Source organism: Ovis aries, chromosome 1 (genome assembly GCF_016772045.2).
Source record: "Ovis aries strain OAR_USU_Benz2616 breed Rambouillet chromosome 1, ARS-UI_Ramb_v3.0, whole genome shotgun sequence".
Lineage (NCBI taxonomy): Eukaryota > Metazoa > Chordata > Mammalia > Artiodactyla > Bovidae > Ovis > Ovis aries.
Window position 1 is genome coordinate 101,831,545 of NC_056054.1, and position 18,980 is coordinate 101,850,524.

Here is an 18,980-nt window from a genome sequence, read left to right on the forward strand (position 1 = left end):
TGTTTCATTAAGAGCTATTTCTACCATCTTATTTTGGTATTCTATTTGACTCTAATGATGCTTCCTCTCCCTTTCTTGAATTTCAAAAAATTAAAAATTTCTATTTATTTATATAGTTATTTGGTTTTGACTCTTCTACTGGTTAGGCTTTAACTATATACACTCATTTTTTCATTATTATTTTATTTTTTTATTATTTTTTTTTTTTGTTTTTTATTTTTTAAATTTTAAAATCTTTAATTCTTACATGCATTCCCAAACATGAACCCCCCTCCCACCTCCCTCCCCATAACATCTTTCTGGGTCATCCCCATGCACCAGCCCCAAGCATGCTGCATCCTGCGTCAGACATAGACTGGCGATTCAATTCACATGATAGTATACATGTTAGAATGTCATTCTCCCAAATCATCCCACCCTCTCCCTCTCCCTCTGAGTCTAAAAGTCCGTTATACACATCTGTATCTCTTTCCCTGTCTTGCATACAGGGTCGTCATTGCCATCTTCCTAAATTCCATATATATGTGTTAGTATACTGTATTGGTGTTTTTCTTTCTGGCTTACTTCACTCTGTATAATTGGCTCCAGTTTCATCCATCTCATCAGAACTGATTCAAATGAATTCTTTTTTACGGCTGAGTAATACTCCATTGTGTATATGTGCCACAGCTTTCTTATCCATTCATCTGCTGATGGACATCTAGGTTGTTTCCATGTCCTGGCTATTATAAACAGTGCTGCGATGAACATTGGGGTACATGTGTCTCTTTCAATTCTGGTTTCCTCGGTGTGTATGCCCAGCAGTGGGATTGCTGGGTCATAAGGTAGTTCTATTTGCAATTTTTTAAGGAATCTCCACACTGTTCTCCATAGTGGCTGTACTAGTTTGCATTCCCACCAACAGTGTAGGAGGGTTCCCTTTTCTCCACACCCTCTCCAGCAATTATTGCTTGCAGATTTTTGGATCGCAGCCATTCTGACTGGTGTGAAGTGGTACCTCATTGTGGTTTTGATTTGCATTTCTCTAATAATGAGTGAAGTTGAGCATCTTTTCATGTGTTTGTTAGCCATCCGTATGTCTTCTTTGGAGAAATGTCTATTTAGTTCTTTGGCCCATTTTTTGATTGGGTCGTTTATTTTTCTGGAATTGAGCTGCATAAGTTGCTTGTATATTTTTGAGATTAGTTGTTTGTCAGTTGCTTCATTTGCTATTATTTTCTCCCATTCAGAAGGCTGTCTTTTCACCTTGCTTATATTTTCCTTTGTTAAGACTGGCCGAATGGATACAAAAACAAGACCCCTCTATATGCTGCTTACAAGAGACCCACCTCAAAACAAGGGACACATACAGACTGAAAGTGAAGGGCTGGAAAAAGATATACCACGCAAATAGAGACCAAAAGAAAGCAGGAGTGGCAATACTCATATCCGATAAAATAGACTTTAAAACAAAGGCTGTGAAAAGAGACAAAGAAGGCCACTACATAATGATCAAAGGAACAATCCAAGAAGAAGATATAACAATTATAAATATATATGCACCCAATATAGGAGCACCACAATATGTAAGACAAATGCTAACAAGTATGAAAGGGAAATCAACAATAACACAATAATAGTGGGAGACTTTAATACCCCACTCACACCTATGGACAGATCAACTAAACAGAAAATTAACAAAGAAACGCAAACTTTAAATGATACATTAGATCAGTTAGACCTAATTGATATCTATAGGACATTTCACCCCAAAACAATGAATTTCACCTTTTTTTCAAGTGCTCATGGAACCTTCTCCAGGATAGATCACATCCTGGGCCATAAATCTAAACTTGATAAATTCAAAAAAATCGAAATCATTCCAAGCATCTTTTCTGACCATAATGCATTAAGATTAGATCTCAATTACAGGAGAAGAACTATTAAAAATTCCAACATATGGAGGTTGAACAACACACTTCTGAATAACCAACAAATCACAGAAGAAATCAAAAAGAAATCAAAATATGCATAGAAACGAATGAAAATGAAAACACAACAACCCAAAACCTGTGGGACACTATAAAAGCAGTGCTAAGAGGAAAGTTCATAGCAATACAGGCATACCTCAAGAAACTAGAAACAAGTCAAATAAATAACCTAACTCTACAACTAAAGCAACTAGAAAAGGAAGAGTTGGAGAACCCCAGAGTTAGTAGAAGGAAAGAAATCTTAAAAATTAGGGCAGAAATAAATGCAAAAGAAACAAAAGAGACCATAGCAAAAATCAACAAAGCCAAATGCTGGTTCTTTGAAAGGATAAATAAAATTGACAAACCATTAGCCAGACTCATCAAGAAGCAAAGAGAGAAAAATCAAATCAATAAAATTAGAAATGAAAATGGAGAGATCACAACAGACAACACAGAAATACAAAGGATCATAAGAGACTACTATCAGCAGTTGTATGCCAATAAAATGGACAACGTGGAAGAAATGGACAAATTCTTAGAAAAGTACAATTTTCCAAAACTGAACCAGGAAGAAATAGAAAATCTTAACAGACCCATCACAAGCACGGAAATTGATACTGTAATCAGAAATCTTCCAGCAAACAAAAGCCCAGGTCCAGACGGCTTCACAGCTGAATTCTACCAAAAATTTCGAGAAGAGCTAACACCTGTCCTCCTCAAACTCTTCCAGAAAATTGCAGAGGAAGGTAAACTTCCAAACTCATTCTATGAGGCCACCATCACCCTAATACCAAAACCTGACAAAGATGTCACAAAAAAAGAAAACTACAGGCCAATATCTCTGATGAACATAGATGCAAAAATCCTCAACAAAATTCTAGCAATCAGAATCCAACAACACATTAAAAAGATCATACACCATGACCAAGTGGGCTTTATCCCAGGGATGCAAGGATTCTTCAATATCCGCAAATCAATCAATGTAATTCACCACATTAACAAATTGAAAAATAAAAACCATATGATTATCTCAATAGATGCAGAGAAGGCCTTTGACAAAATTCATTATTATTTTAATCACTTTTGCCACTGAAAAATACAAAGATTAATTATGTTTACCTATGTTTATCCCATCCCCAAACTACATACTATTTTTTTAAATGTTTTTTAAATTTTATTTATTTATTGGACAAAGCATGTGGGATCTTAGTTCCCCTCCACTGGGAGCTCAAGTCTCAACCACTGGACCATCAAGGAAGTCCCCATACTATTTTTGTTCAGTCTTTTAGCTGTCCTTTTTTGAAATCCCCAAAATATAGCCATTATTACTACTTATATATAGATTTTGTGGAGATGTATATTATCAACATATTTATTGATATATTTGCTCATTATTCTTTCTTTCATCCTCCTGTCTGGTGGTATTACTTCTCTTCTTTCTGAAGTATATTCCTTAGAAGTTCCCTAGGTATTGTCCTGTTTGTAAACGTTTCCCATTTTTGTTTAAGTAAAAATGGCTTTATTTTGTCCTCATTTTTGAAGTTTAGTTTTGCCAAGAGCATGATTCTAAGTTACATGTTTCTTTCAGCACTCTGAAGATATTTTATATCTTCTCACATGCACTGTTGCTGAAAAGAAGTACACTGTTTCTAAGAGGCAAGACTACTGTTACGAGAATCCTGTCTTTTATCTCTGACTGCTTTTAGATCACTTTGCCTTTAGCATTCTGTAATTTCGGAAGATACAGATTTATTTTTATTTATATTTCTTGATATAAGTTGTACTTTCTGTATCTATGGCTCATGATTTTCTTTAGTTCTAGAATATACTCACTCATTATCTCTTCAAATATTAGATCTTTTCCATCACTCTGCTGTCTTCTGGAACTGCAACCACAGCTGCTGCTGCTGCTGCTGCTGCTAAGTCACTTCAGTCGTGTCTGACTCTGTGCGACCCCATAGACAGCAGCCCGCCAGGCTCCCCCATCCCTGGGATTCTCCAGGCAAGAACACTGGAGTGGGTTGCTGTTTCCTTCTCCAATGCATGAAAGTGAAAAGTGAAAGTGAAGTCGCTCAGTCATGTCCGACCCTCAGCGACCCCATGGGCTGCAGCCTACCAGGCTCCTCCGTCTATGGGATTTTCCAGGCAAGAGTACTGGAGTGGGGCGCCACAGCACATTAAGACTTTTCACTTGTCCTCTTAGCTTAACCTCTCTTGTTTTTCACTTATTTTTCTATTTGCTCTGAATTCAGTTTGATTTTTTCAGTTCTTTATTTCTGTTCACTTTCAGCTGTGTTTAGATAGCCCTTTAATCTATCTGCTGAGATGCTTCTGTTTTTAAACATGATGTTTTCATTTCTATAGGTTTTAGGTTCTGTGGCAAACCTGTTAATTTTTATAGCTTTGTGTCGCTTTCTCTTTGTGATTTCATCTTTTATTTCTTTAAACATCTCATACATAATTATTTTATACTATATATCTAATTATCATGCTATCTTAAGCCCCTAAGAGTCCAAGTCCATTGTTTATTGTTTCTGCTGATTCTCACTTATGGTGGTTTATTTCCCTACATTTTGGCACAGGATCTAGCTGTTCTCAACGAGGAATGTCCTTCAGAATTTCTGGTCTGCTCTGTTGCGTGAATAAGTCTAATCTAGAACTTCCCAACCAATATACCATGAATGGATTATAGAAATGTTGAGACCTTAATCCTTTTGGCTGCCTAGTCAGCCCTACTCATTAGCTTCTTTGTCTAGTTATCTTAATGTACTAAGCACAAGGAAATAAACCAAGTGTGACATTTGGACCAGGAGGTTGAAAAGTATTTGGGATGATTAAGAAGCAGGTTTGCAAGTTTCCCTGGTGTCTCAGTGGTAAAGAATCCACCTGCCAATATAGGAGACATGGGTTCAGTTCTGGATATCAGGAAGATCCCACATGCCGTGGAGCAACTCAGCCTGTGCGCCACAACTATTGAGCCAGTGCTTTAGGGCCTGGAAACCACAACTACTGAGCCCGTGTGCCCTAGAACCTGTGCTCAGCAACAAGAGAAGCCACTGCGATGAGAAGCCTGCACACTACAGCTAGAGCGCGGCCCCAGCTCACCACAGCTAGAGGAAAGCCCACACATCAGTGAAGACCAGAACCAGTATAAAAAGAAGGAAGTAGTTTTGCTTGTTAGAAGCAGAAGGGTAGATTAAGACACCTGAAACCGACACTATAAATTAGGGCCATCAATTGATTAAGCATGTTTTTTTTAATTGTTACTATTATTATTATGAATCTAACAACTTCATACAAAATACAGGATCTGATAAATATTAACTTCTAGACTACTTATATAATCCAATGCTTTATTCTGATCTTTAATCATCAGAAGAGAATGGAGGTTGTACATTGTAGTGTCAAGTACCAGACTTAGAAGACTTGAGTTCTGACCCTGGCTGGATTCTCTCTATCCATGTGATTTCAGGTAAAACTTATTTTCAGTACATTTTCCAATTGTGAATAACAAATAAATAACAAAGTAACTGATTTATGTGAATATGTTGGATGAGACAAGGACTAGGTATAAGACCTGGCAGGTTGCGTGTGCTCAACACTCAAACACTTGTGCTAAACTGTAATCCAAATAAATACTCTGCTGAACTTGTTTCCAGATGAAACCCCCCCTTTTTTGACAGGTGAGGTTGTACTGTATTCTTCACCTTTATGTAAACATAGAAAAATATTTCAAAAACTGTGAAGCAAGGAAAAACACTAAAAATTTAATTTAAAATATATCTCATGTTAGGAAAGCCATTTCTAGGATCTAATTTTTAGTCATAAATGATATAAAATATTGACTACATGTAAGGATGACAATTTCTCCCAAATTAATCTTTAAAGTCAACATAACTGCTATCAAAATCACATTTTGCTTTTGGGTAGAATTCGACAAATTTATTCTAAGTTTAATTTGGTTCACTCAAGTGAGGCAGAGAGTTGGTTGATGAGACACAGGGTTAAACAAGAGAGTGAGGTACAGTGACAATCTGGGTGAGGGGTTAAAAATCTAAGGTACAACTAGGAATAAGAAGAAACTATCTCAACATCATAAAGGCCACATATGAAAAGCCTATCGCTAATACCATACACAATAGTTTAAAGACTGATACTTTTCCTCGAAGATTTGGAAGAAGATAAAGATGTCTACTTTTGCCATTTCTATTTAACAAAGTACTAGAAGTCTAGCCTGAGTAGTTAGGCAAGAAAAAGAAAGGAAAGGCAGACAAATCAGAAAGGAAGAAGTACATAATCTTTGTTCACAGGTGAAATGGTCTTATCTGTAGAAACGCCCAAAGATTCCACAGAAAAACGGTTAGAACTAATGAACAAATTCAGCAAAGTTGCAGGATATAAAATCAACATAAAAAATCAATTGCATTTTTATACATGAACCATGAACAATCTAAAAAAGAAACTGAGAAAACACTTTCATTAAAAACAACATCAATAAGAATAAAATACTTAGAAATAACCTTAATCAAGGAGACAGAAGACTAAGAAATTAAAGACACAAATAAATGGAAAGACATCTTGTGTTCATTAGTTAGAAGACTCTCTCTCTCTCTCTCTCTCTATATATATATATATATATATATTTAATTGGAGGCTAATTACTTTACAATATTGTGGTGGTTTTTGACATACATTCAATGAATCAGCCATGGGTGTACATGTGTTCCCCATCCTGACCTTCCCTCCCACCTTCCTCCCCATCCCATCCCTCAGGGTCATCCCAGTGCACCAGCCCTGAGCACCCTGTCTCATGCATGGAACTTGGACTGGTGATCTTTTTCACATATGATAATACACATGTTTCAATGCTATTCTCTCAAATCATCCCACCCTCGCCTCCTCCCACAAAGTCCAAAAGTCTGTTCTTTACATCTGTGTCTCTTTTGCTGTCTCGCATATAGGGTCATCGTTACCATCCTTCTAAATTCCATATATATGCGTTAGTATACTGTATCGGTGTTTTTCTTTCTGGCTTACTTCGCTCTGTATAATAGGCTTTAGTCTCATTCACCTCATTAGAACTGATTCAAATGCATTCTTTTTAATAGCTGAATAATATTCCATTGTGTATGTGTATCACAGCTTTCTTATCCATTTTTCTGCCAATGGACATCTAGGTTGCTTCCATGTCCTGGCTATTATAAACAGTGCTGCGATGAACATTGGGGTACACGTGTCTCTTTCAATTCTGGTTTCCTCAGTGTGTATGCCCAGCAGTGGGATTGCTGGGTTGTATGGCAGTTCCATTTCCAGTTTTTTAAGGAATCTCCACACTGTTCTCCATAGTGGCTACACTAGTTTGCATTCCCACCAACAGTGTAAGAGGGTTCCTTTTTCCCCACACACTCTCCAGCATTTATTGTTTCTAGACTTTTGGATAGCAGCCATTCTGACCGGCATGAGATGGTACCTCATTGTGGTTTTGATTTGCATTTCTCTGATAATGAAGACTCAATATTTTTAAGATGTCATTACTACCCCAAGCAATCTTCAGATTCAGGGCAATCCCCATTAAAATGTCAATGGCATTTTTCTCTATTGTGTTTTTAAGGTTTTTGAACATCTTTACTATCATTATTCTGAATTCTTTTTCTGATATTTTGACTATTTCTTCTTCATTTATTTGGACTTTGTGTTTCTACTTTTTCCTTCATTTGTATAGTATTTCTGTGCCTTTTCACTATTTTTTTTGTGTGTGTGTGTTTGAGGTCTCCTTTACCCAGGCTTCAACGCTGAATTCTTCCTTCCTTTTGGTTTCTGCCTTCCTAAGTTTGGTCCAGTGCTTTGTGTAAGCTTTGTACAGGGTGAGATTTGTGCTGAGTTTTTTGTTTGTTTGTTTTGCCTCTGCTGGGCAAGGTTGAGTGAGGTGGTGATCCTGTCTACTGATCACTGGGCTTATATTTTTGTTTTGTTTGTTGTTTGGATGAGGCATCCTGCACAGGGTGCTACTGGTGGTTGGGTGATGCTGGGTCTTGTATTCAAGTGGTTTCCTTTGTGTGAGCTTTCACTATTTGATACTCCCTAGGGTTAGTTCTCTGGGAGTCTAGGGTCTTGGAGTCAGTGCTCCCACTCCAAAGGCACAGGGTTTGATCTCTGGTCAGGAATGAAGATTCCACAAGTGGTTTGCTATGGCACTAAGTAAGATTAAAACAAATACCCCAAAATGAGAAAGCAAAGATGCTGCTAAGTCGTTTCAGTCGTGTCCGACTCTGTGTGACCCCATAGACGGCAGCCCACCAGGCTCCCCCGTCCCTGGGATTCTCCAGGCAAGAACACTGGAGTGGGTTGCCATTTCCTTCTCCAATGTATGAAAGTGAAAAGTGAAAGTGCAGTCACTCAGTCGTGTCCAACTCTTTGCGACCCCATGGACTGCAGCCTACCAGGCTCCTCCATCCATGGAATTTTTCAGACAAGAGTACTGGAGTGGGGTGCCATCGCCTTCTCTGAAGCAAAGATGAACCCCAGACAAATGGCAGTTACAAAATCAGGCAAATGGTAATTAAAATAATGGAGTATACATATATATCCAAAAGCAAAGTCAAAACAGTCCATAAAAATACAGTACAGTTATCTGACCTGGAGAACAAATGAAATAAAAAAATGTATTTACCTGTTAAAAACAAAACTAACTAAAGCACAAACTGGAAGATAAAACTAAAGCAAGGTGCCAAGCGGGGAATAAAGAAATGAAAACAAAACTAACAAATATGTTGAGAGGAAAGGAAAGAAAGGAAAAAATAAGAAAGAATAGACATGCAAAGTTAAACAGAGGTAGATGAAGAAGATTTATATACATTAAAGATTAACTGCAAGGGGAAAAGAATAGTAGGAAAGGCAAACAAAGGAATGAACATAGAAAAAATATAATAGGTTTAAAAAAATTAGAGTTATAAAAGAGAGAGAGAGAAAAAAAAGGAAAACTCCACAGAACTGCAAAAGCCCAACATAGAGACAGAGGTTTATAACAACAATAAAAAGTGTGACTGAATATAAACATATACATATACGCCCATTAGTTCAGTTCAGTCACTCAGTCGTGTCCGACTCTTTGCGACCCCATGAATCGCAGCATGCCAGGCCTCCCTATCCATCACCAACTCCCGGCGTTCACTCAAACTCATATCCATTGAGTCGGTGATGCCATCCAGCCATCTCATCCTCTGTCGTCCCCTTCTCCTCCGGCCCCCAATCCCTCCCAGCATCAGTCTTTTGCAATGAGTCAACTCTTCGCAGGAGGTGGCCAAAGTATTGGAGTTTCAGCTTCAGCATCAATCCTTCCAAAGAACATTCAGGACTCATCTCCTTTAGGATGGACTGGTTGGACCTCCTTGCAGTCCAAGGGACTCTCAAGAGTCTTCTCCAACACCACAGTTGAAAAGCATCAATTCTTCAGCGCTCAGCTTTCTTTATAGTCCAGCTCTCACATCCATACATGACCACAGGAAAAACCATAGCCTTGACTAGATGGACCTTTGTTGGCAAAGTAATGTCTCTGCTTTTCAATATGCTATCTAGGTTGGTCATAACTTTCCTTCCAAGGAGTAAGCGTCTTATAATTTCATGGCTGCAATCACCATCTGCAGTGATTTTGGAGCCGCCCAAAATAAAGTCTGACACTGTTTCCACTGTTTCCCCATTTATATCCCATGAAGTGATGGGACCAGATGCCATGATCTTAATTTTCTGAATGTTGAGTTTTAAGCCAACTTTTTCACTCTCTGCTTTCACTTTCATCAAGAGGCTTTTTAGGTCTTCTTCACTTTCTGCCATAAGGGTGGTGTCATCTGCATATCTGAGGTTATTGATATTTCTCCCAGCAATCTTCATTCCAGCTTGTGCTTCTTCCAGCTCAGCATTTATATACCCATTAGCAAAATCAAAACAGTCCAACAGAAATAAAGTCAGTAGATTGACCCAGTGAACAAAGAAAACCAAAAATTATATCTACCAGTTAAGAACAAAACTAACTATTGCATATCTATTCTTTCTTTTCTTTCTTTCCTTTCCTCTCAACATATTTGTTAGTTTTATTTTCATTGCTTTATTTCCCATTTGGCACCTTGCTTTAGTTTTGTTTTCCAGTTTGTGTTTTAGTTTTGTTCTTAATTGGTAGATATAATTTTTGGTTTCCTTTATTCACTGGGTCAATTTGTTAGTTTTATTTTCACCAGATGGTCAATATCAAAATCAGATTGCAGCCAAAGATGGAGAAGCTCTATACAGCCAGCAAAAACTAGACCAGGAGCTGACTGTGGCTCAGATTATGAACTCCTTATTGCCAAATTCAGACTTAAATTGAAGAAAGTAGGGAAGACCACTAGACCATTCAGGTATGACCTGAATCAAATCCCTTAATGATTATACAGTGGAAGTGACAGATTCAAGGGATTAGATCTAATAGAGTGCCTGATGAACTATGGATGGAGGTTTGTGACATTGTACAGGAGACAGGGATCAAGACCATTCCCAAGAAAAGGAAATGCAAAAAAGCAAAATGGCTGCCTGAGGAGGCCTTACAAATAACTGTGAAAAGAAGAGAAGGGAAAAGCAAAGGAGAAAAGGAAAGATATACCCATTTAAGTGCAGAGTTCCATAGAATAGCAAGGAGAGACAAGAAAGTCTTCCTCAGTGATCAGTGCAAAGAAATAGAGGAAAACAATAGAATGGGAAAGACTAGAGATCTCTTCAAGAAAATTAGAGATACCAAAGTAACACTTCATGCAAAGATGGGCTCAATAAAGGACAGAAATGGTATGGCTCTAACAGAAGCAGAAGATATCAAAAGAGGTGGTAAGAATACAGACCCAGATAACCATGACGGTGTGATCACTCAACTAGGGCCAGACATCCTGGAATGAGATGTCAAGATGCGTTAGGAAGCATCACTATGAACAAAGCTAGTGGAGGTGATGGAATTCCAGTTGAGCTATTTCAAATCCTGAAAGATGATGTTGTGAAAGTGCTGCACTCAATATGCCAGCAAATTTGGAAAACTCAGCAGTGGACATAGGACTAGAAAAGGTCAGTATTTATTCCAATCCCAAAGAAAGGCAATGCCAAAGAATGCTCAAACTGCCACACAATTGCACTTATCTCACATGCTAGTAAAGTAATGCTCAAAATTCTCCAAGCCAGGCTTCAACAGTACGTGACCCTGAACTTCCAGATGTTCAAGCTAGATTTCAAAAAGGCAGAGGAACCAGAGATCAAACTGCCAACATCCGTTGGATTATCAAAAAAGCAAGAGAGTTCCAGAAAAACATCTATTTCTGCTTTATTGACTATGCCAAAGCCTTTGACTGTGTGGATCACCACAAACTATGGAAAATTCTGAAAGAGATGAGGATACCAGACCACCTGACCTGCCTCTTGAGAAATCTGTATGCAGGTCAGGAAGCAACAGTTAGAATTGGACATGGAACTAACAGATTGGTTCCAAATCGGGAAAGGAGTATGTCAAGGCTGTATATTGTCACCCTGCTTATTTAACTTATATGCAGAGTACATCATGAGAAACGCTGGACTGGAAGAAACACAAGCTGGAATCAAGATTGCCGGGAGAAATAGCAATAACCTCAGATATGCAGATGACACCACCCTTATGGCAGAAAGTGAAGAGGAACTCAAAAGCCTCTTGATGAAAGTGAAGGAGGAGAGTGAAAAATTTGGCTTAAAGCTCAACATTCAGAAAACGAAGATCATGGCATCCAGTCCCATCACTCCACGGGAAATAGATGGGGAAACAGTGGAAACAGTTTCAGACTTAATTTTGGGGGGCTCCATCTGCAGTGGCAGATGGTGACTGCAGCCATGAAATTAAGAGATGCTTACTCCTTGGAAGAAAAGTTATGACCAACCTAGACAGCATATGAAAAAGCAGAGACATTACTTTTGCCAACAAAGGTCCATCTAGTCAAGCCTATGGTTTTTCCTGTGGTCATGTATGGATGTGAGAGCTGGACTATAAAGAAAGCTGAGCGCTGAAGAATTGATGCTTTTCAACTGTGGTGTTGGAAAAAACTCTTGAGAGTCCCTTGGACTGCAAGGAGATCAAACCAGGCAATCTTAAAGGAAATCAGTCCTGAATATTCATTGGAAGGATTGATGTTGAAGCTAAAACTCCAATACTTTGGCCATGTGATGAGAAGAGCTGACTCATTTGAAAAGACCCTGATACTGGGAAGATTGAAGGCAGGAGGCGAAGAGGACGACAGAGGATGAGATGGTTGGAGGGCATCACTGACTCAATGGACATGAGTTTGAGTAAACTCTGGGAGTTGGTGATGGACAGCGAGGCCTGGCGTGCTGCAGTCCATGGGGTCACAAAGAGCTGGACACGACTGAGTGACTGAACTGAACTTAACTGCAAGGGGAAAAGAACAGTAGGAAAAGGAAACAAAAGAATAAATGTAGAAAAATAGTAATAGGTTTAAAAAATAAAAAATTGAAATTAAAAAAAAAGAGAAAAGAGAAAACAACAACAAAAAAAGGAAAACTCCCCAGAACTGCAAAAGCCCAACATAGAGGCAGAGGTTTAAAACAACAATAAAAAATGTGACTGAGGAAAAAAAAAGCTCAGAAGCTTAATTAGATTTCATAATGCCAATAAAATTGACAACTATAAAAGGGAGAAAAAAAATCCAAAAGAATCTACGGAATAAGTCAAAACATAAGAATAATACATGTTTTGCTTGAGTCACTGGTGTCAGAGTCCTTTCCCCCTTTGGGAGTCACAGTCCACCTCACCTAGGATGCCCTCCAACACTGTGCTGGTCTCAGGACCTGCTGTAGGGGCAGCTCAGATTCTAATTTGGTCCTACTCCTGTGTGTTCTTGTCTCCAATGTCCACAGCTATCAGAACTAGTGCATTTTCTTTTGTGGGAGCTCTCAGTGTCCTTTTATATATTTCATAGACACAGAGTCTGCCTAGTTGATTGTGTAGATTTAATCTGCAGCTTGTATATCTGGTGGGAAGGTTTTGGGTCTTCTTCTGTAGCCACACTGCCTCTGGGTTTCAACTGTGGTTTTATTTCCACCTCTACATGTGGGTCATCCACTGGGGTTTGCTCCTGAGGCTGCCCTGGAGGACTTGGGTTTGCCCCTGTGAGGGCCAGGTGTAAAGATGATGCAGCTGCTTGGGTCACAGGGGTTCTGGCAGCACCGGATACTCAGGGGAGTTGGCGGCTAGGGCAGCAGGAAATACAGTGCTCTAGAAGGGTATGGCAACCAGTATTGGCCAATACACTCCAGTATTCTTGGTTGGAGAACCCCCCTGACAGAGAAGCCTGGCAGGCTACAGTCCACAGGGGTGCAAAGAGTTGGACAGGACCGAAGCAACCCTGTGCGCATAGATGCAAGACTTTTTTGGTCTGTGGCAGCTCTGCCCCGGTAAGAGTTGAGCATGAAGGTGGCGTAGCTGTTTGGCTTACAGGGACCCTGGCAGCACCAAGTGTGCAGGGACATGAACCGCCTCCACCACAGGAGTTATGGCACTCTCAAGAGTTTTTTTCGAGTCTCTTATAGCTGGCGATCAGAAGGCCTCTTTGGCCAGTCTTTCTCTGTAGCTCCATCCATTCAGGCACTTAGAGTGCTTGCTCCCTTACCTGGGGCCCTTCTCTGTTGTTCGGCACATCAGGCACATAGAGGGCCCCCTTGGCTGGGGTCCTACTCTGTAGTTTGGCGTATCAGTCACTTAAAGGAGCACCCAGGGTGGGGTCCTACTCTGGAGTTCAGTGTGTCAGGCGTTTGATGGGCCAGCCTCTCTATTGTTCAGCTGCCAATGCTGACGTATGGGGAGAGAGAGGCGACAGTGATGGCTCCACCTGCCACGTGTGACTCAGCAGTATCGCCTGGCTTCCATGGCTGCCCGGCTTTCCTCCACAGGTATTTCCCACCACAGTCTCCTTCCTCACCTCCCCTTGGTCTCTCCACAGTCAACAGCAGCCCTCGCCCTGGGATTGCTCCACAACTCCAGCTCCCAGCCTCTGCGCCTTCCAGGGGACCTGCATCCCTGTCTGGGGTGCGTATGGCAGTGGCAAGGACTGTCTGATTCTCATTCCATTTAGGCTGCTACAAAGCAGCTGCCTTACTCTCAGCCTTAAACGTTTCTCCTCTGACTCAGACAATTGCCCAAGTGTGGGGATCGGACACCTGCCTCAGTTCTGCCACCCACCGAGGGCAGGTCCAGTCCTACTTCCCCTAGTTCCTTCATCCTACCAAGTTTTGCGTGGTTCTATATATTCTTTTCTGCTGGTCAAGTACTCCCATCTGCTCTCAGCTGGTGTGCTGCATGCACTTCTGTGTCTGAAGGTGTATTCCTGATGTATCCGTGAGAGAGATGTTCTTCACGTCCACCTGCTTTTCTGCCATCTTGTTCTCTCCTCAATGACATTTTTCGTAGAAAAAGAAAAATCCACCTAAAGTTTACGTGAATCTCAAGGGACTCCAAAGAGCCAAAACAATCTTGAAAAAGAAGGAAAAAGTTGGAAATCTCACACTTCTTGATTTCAAAACACATTATCAGTTCAGTTCAGTTGCTTAGTAGTGTCTGACTCTTTGAGGACCCCATGAATCACAGCACGCCAGGCCTCCCTGTCCATCACCAACTCCCGGAGTTCACTCAGACCCACGTCCATCGAGTCAGTGATGCCATCCAGCCAGCTCATCCTCTGTCATCCCCTTCTCCTCCTGCCCCCAATCCTTCCCAGCATCAGAGTCTTTTCCAGTGAGTCAACTCTTCGCATGAGGTGGCCAAAGTATTGGAGTTTCAGCTTTAGCATCATTCCTTCCAAAGAAATCCCAGGGCTGATCTCCTTCAGAATGGACTGGCTGGACCTCCTTGCAGTCCAAGGGACTCTCAAGAGTCTTCTCCAACATCACAGTTCAAAAGCATCAATTCTTCGGTGCTCAGCCTTCTTCACAGTCCAACTCTCACATCCATACATGACCACTGGAAAAACCATAGCCTTGATTAGACGGACCTTAGTTGGCAAAGTAATGTCTCTGCTTTTGAATATACTATCTAGGTTTGGTCATAACTTTTCTTCCAAGGAGTAAGCGTCTTTTAATTTCATGGCTGCAGTCACCATCTGCAGTGATTTTGGAGCCCCCCCAAAACAAAAGTCTGACACTGTTTCCACTGTTTCCCCATCTATTTCCCATGGAGTGATGGGACCATATGCCATGATCTTCGTTTTCTGAATGTTGAGCTTTAAGCCAACTTTTTCACTCTCCTCTTTCACTTTCATCAAGAGGCTTTTAGGTCCTCTTCACTTTCTGCCATAACCATGGTGTCATCTGCATATCTGAGGTTATTGCTATTTCTCCCGGCAATCTTGATTCCAGCTTGTGTTTCTTCCAGTCCAGCGTTTCTCATGATGTACTCTGCATAGAAGTTAAATAAGCAGGGTGACAATATACAGCCTTGATGTACTCCTTTTCCTATATGAAACCAGTCTGTTGTTCCATGTCCAGTTCTAACTGTTGCTTCCTGACCTGCATACAGATTTCTCAACAGGCAGGTCAGGTGGTCTGATATTCCCATCTCTTTCAGAATTTTCCTCAGTTTATTGTGATCCACACAGTCAAAGGTTTTGGCATAGTCAATAAGGCAGAAATAGATGTTTTTCTGGAACTCTCTTGCTTTTCAATGATCCAGCAGATGTTGGCAATTTGATCTCTGGTTCCTCTGCCTTTTCTAAAACCAGCTTGAACATCAGGGAGTTCACGGTTCATGTATTGCTGAAGCCTGGCTTGGAGAATTTTGAGCATTACTTTACTAGCATGTGAGATGAGTGCAATTGTGCGGTAGTTTGAGCTACAATAATCAAGATAGTGTGGTACTGGCTAAAGACAGACTATATAGATCAATGGAATAGCACAGAAAGCCTAAAAATAAACCCTCACATATATGGTCAAATGATTTTCTACAAGTGACCAAAAGAACTCAATGTGGAAAGCACGGTCTCTTAAAAAAATAGTGCTGGGAAAACTGGATATCCACGAGCAGAAGAATGAAGCTGGACTCTTACCTTAAACCACATATAAAAAAAATAATGTGAAAAGGACTGAAGACCTATATGAAAGACCTAAAACTATAAAACTCCTAAAAGAAAACATTGGAGAAAAGCTTCATGATGTTGGTTCAGCAATGATTTCTTGGATATGACACCAAAGACAGAGACAACAAAATTAAAAAAAAAGGGGAACACATCAAACTTAAAAAATTCTGTGCAAATGGGAATGTGCATGTATGCTAAGTCACTTCAGTTTTGTCCAACTCTTTGCAACCCTACGGACCGCAGCCTGCCAGCCTCCTCTGTCCATGGGATTCTCTAGGCGTGAATACTGGAGTGAGTTACCATGCCCTCCTCCAGGGGTCCTTCCCAATCCAGGAATCGAACCCAAGTCTTTTATGTCTCCTGCATTGGTAGACAGGTTCTTTACCTTAGTGCCACCTGGGAAATGCAAGGTTAAGTGTAGATGAAATAATAAGATTTGTAATCGCTGAGATAATTTGATAATTAGAAGAAACTAATTTGATGTTTAGTTAAATCCAATTATGTTTTTAATTAGTGCTTTAGTATTTAAAATAATTTATATTGTATTATTTATGTGTGGATTTATTAACATGTCTATAGTTGTGGACTTTCAGGTGGTCCAGTGGTTAAGAATCTACCTGCCAATGCAAAGGACATGGGTTTGATACCTGGTCTGGGAAGATTCCACTTGCTGCCAGGGCAGCTAAGCTCATAAGCCACAACTTACTGAAGCCTGTGTGTCCCAGAGCCCATGCTCTGCAACAAGAGAAGCCACTGCAATGAGAGGCCTGCATATTGCAACTAAAGAGTAGCCCCCGCTGCTTGCCGCAACAAGAGAAAGCCCTTGTGCAGCAACGAAGACAAAAAATAAAAATTTTTAAAAATGTCTGTAGTTGTGTTAGTTGATGACACTGAGTTTAACTGGGGTGACAGTGACAGCAGTTAAGGAACCACTTTCCCAATCTCCTTTAATGCTAATGAGATTAAATGGGTGTGTTCCACAGTACTTACAGGAAGTCTCTTGGAAAGAGAGAAGACACCTCTATCCTTATTACTCAATCCTGCTGTGCAGGACATGTGATGACAGCTCTTATTGCCACTCTGAACTGTGAAAAGATGAGCTGGGAAGAGCCTGCATCTCTGGAGCTGCCATACTAGATTTCTTTCACATAAGTTTCTATCTTGTTTAAGTTATTTTTATTTTGAAGTTACTATTATTGGCAGTTGGGGAGGAGGAAGTTAAAGCAGCTGGCCTCCAATTTTTTGGTGTGTGTGTTGTGGGAGGCAAAGAGAAACACTCCCAGGAGGCAAATGGCCCTGCATGTGTGTGTGTGTGTATTGTGGGGAGCAAAGAGGAACACTCCCAGGAGGCAAGTGACTCTGACTAATTTTTTCCCCTGGGCCTGCAGGTAATTAGACCAGGAGTTGGCAAAGTATGTCTCATTGGCCAGCTACCTGTTTTAAAAATAAAATTTTATTGGAACACAGCTATACCCATTTATTTATGTATTGTCTGCGGTTGCTTTTGTGCTATGCTGGCAGAGTTGAGTAGCTGCCGAGACTGTATGGCCCATAAAGCATAAAAGATTTGTAGAAAAAGTTATGCTGACCCCTGAAATAGACTAATGATACATGCTAGGGGGAACAGTCTTTTTCTATAGAATGCCCTGAGTAGGACATACCTGGATAAGTATTACTTAAAGTAAATAAACCCATAATCTATGAGCCATGGCTCCCTGATGACTGCCACAGAAGCCATCCAACTCTCTGTGATATAATACGGAGATGTTTTGTTACCTACATGCTTCCTACTGTGTGAAATAATAACCCTCAGAACCTTGTTTGGAGCTCGTCTCTACTAACCTCTGTTTTTAAACTCTGTTCTGCCCCTTCTCTATGCTTATGCCAATATCCATAATATTTGATTAACTGTAGAGGTATAGCTGCATAATTGAAGAATTAAGATCATGCTGAGCTTTGTTTTTGATGGATACCAAACTTTTCTTGCTGCCCTTTTATTTCTTTGTGTAATGTTATGTAAAACTTATGTTTTGTTATGTAGTGGTATTTCGTGCTTCACTCAGATTCTTTCCAATCCTTTTTTCCCTTTGCTTTTTGGATACTTTTCTGAGAGCCTGCTCTGCTCAAAGACTGTGAGCAAGAAGTACTTGGGAATTTATGGTCCCAGGGTAGTTCTTTTCTTATGATGAATGTGTGAGAAAATATGAAGACTCCAGCTCCCTTGCCTGAGGTAGGGACAATCCCGAGGTACACATTTCACTCTGGAATTCTTTGCATGTTCAGGATGAAGCTACCCTTTGCAGGACTGAGAGCCTAACTTTGGGTGACTTCCTTGCCTGTCCTTCTCCCATGCCCTAGCTAGTTTCCTCTCGGAGTACTTTCTTTCTTGCATAGAAATCCTTTTCTCAGGGTCTGCTGCTGGGGAATCCAACTTATGACACCTAAGAAGTAAAGAATACCCATGAATTTACCTTTTAAAATTGATGTTGAGATTTGCAGTCATGACAGCTCCTCCTGATATAGCTGCACACGAACCAAAAGCAACATCTATCATTGTTGCTATGGCACCTCCATGAAGGAATCTAGGTACAACAGGAGGAAACGAGAAAGGTATTCAGAAGTTCTGAGAACAGCCCTTTCAGAGACAAAAATTATCCAAGCATCCAATATAATTTATTTCTGAAAGTTCCACTTATTTAATAGTTCATGTTCAAGGTACTAAATATCAAATTATGTTCATGTTCTTCACACCTTTGTTTTGTTCATAGCATAATACTGTAGTATTTGTAACAAAGCTAGAACCTAATAATAATCAGGTCACAAGTAAGCAAAAAGCTAAAATGCAATTTAGGAAATTTATGTTTTTATCAAACTAACTATATATATCATTGTTTAAAAATTTAGGAAA

The 18,980-nt window shown here is 40.1% G+C and overlaps 1 protein-coding gene across 2 annotated transcripts in view; it reads right to left on the reverse strand.

Moving 5' to 3' along the window:
- The window catches only part of THEM4 (thioesterase superfamily member 4), a 51,227-nt gene that overhangs the window by 8,189 nt on the left and 24,058 nt on the right, over positions 1-18,980 (reverse strand). For both annotated transcript variants that reach the window (XM_027975113.3, XM_060414324.1), the window contains exon 4: positions 18,544-18,654. In XM_027975113.3, the coding sequence (XP_027830914.1) occupies positions 18,544-18,654 (111 nt within the window). The remainder of the gene's footprint in view (positions 1-18,543; positions 18,655-18,980) is intronic.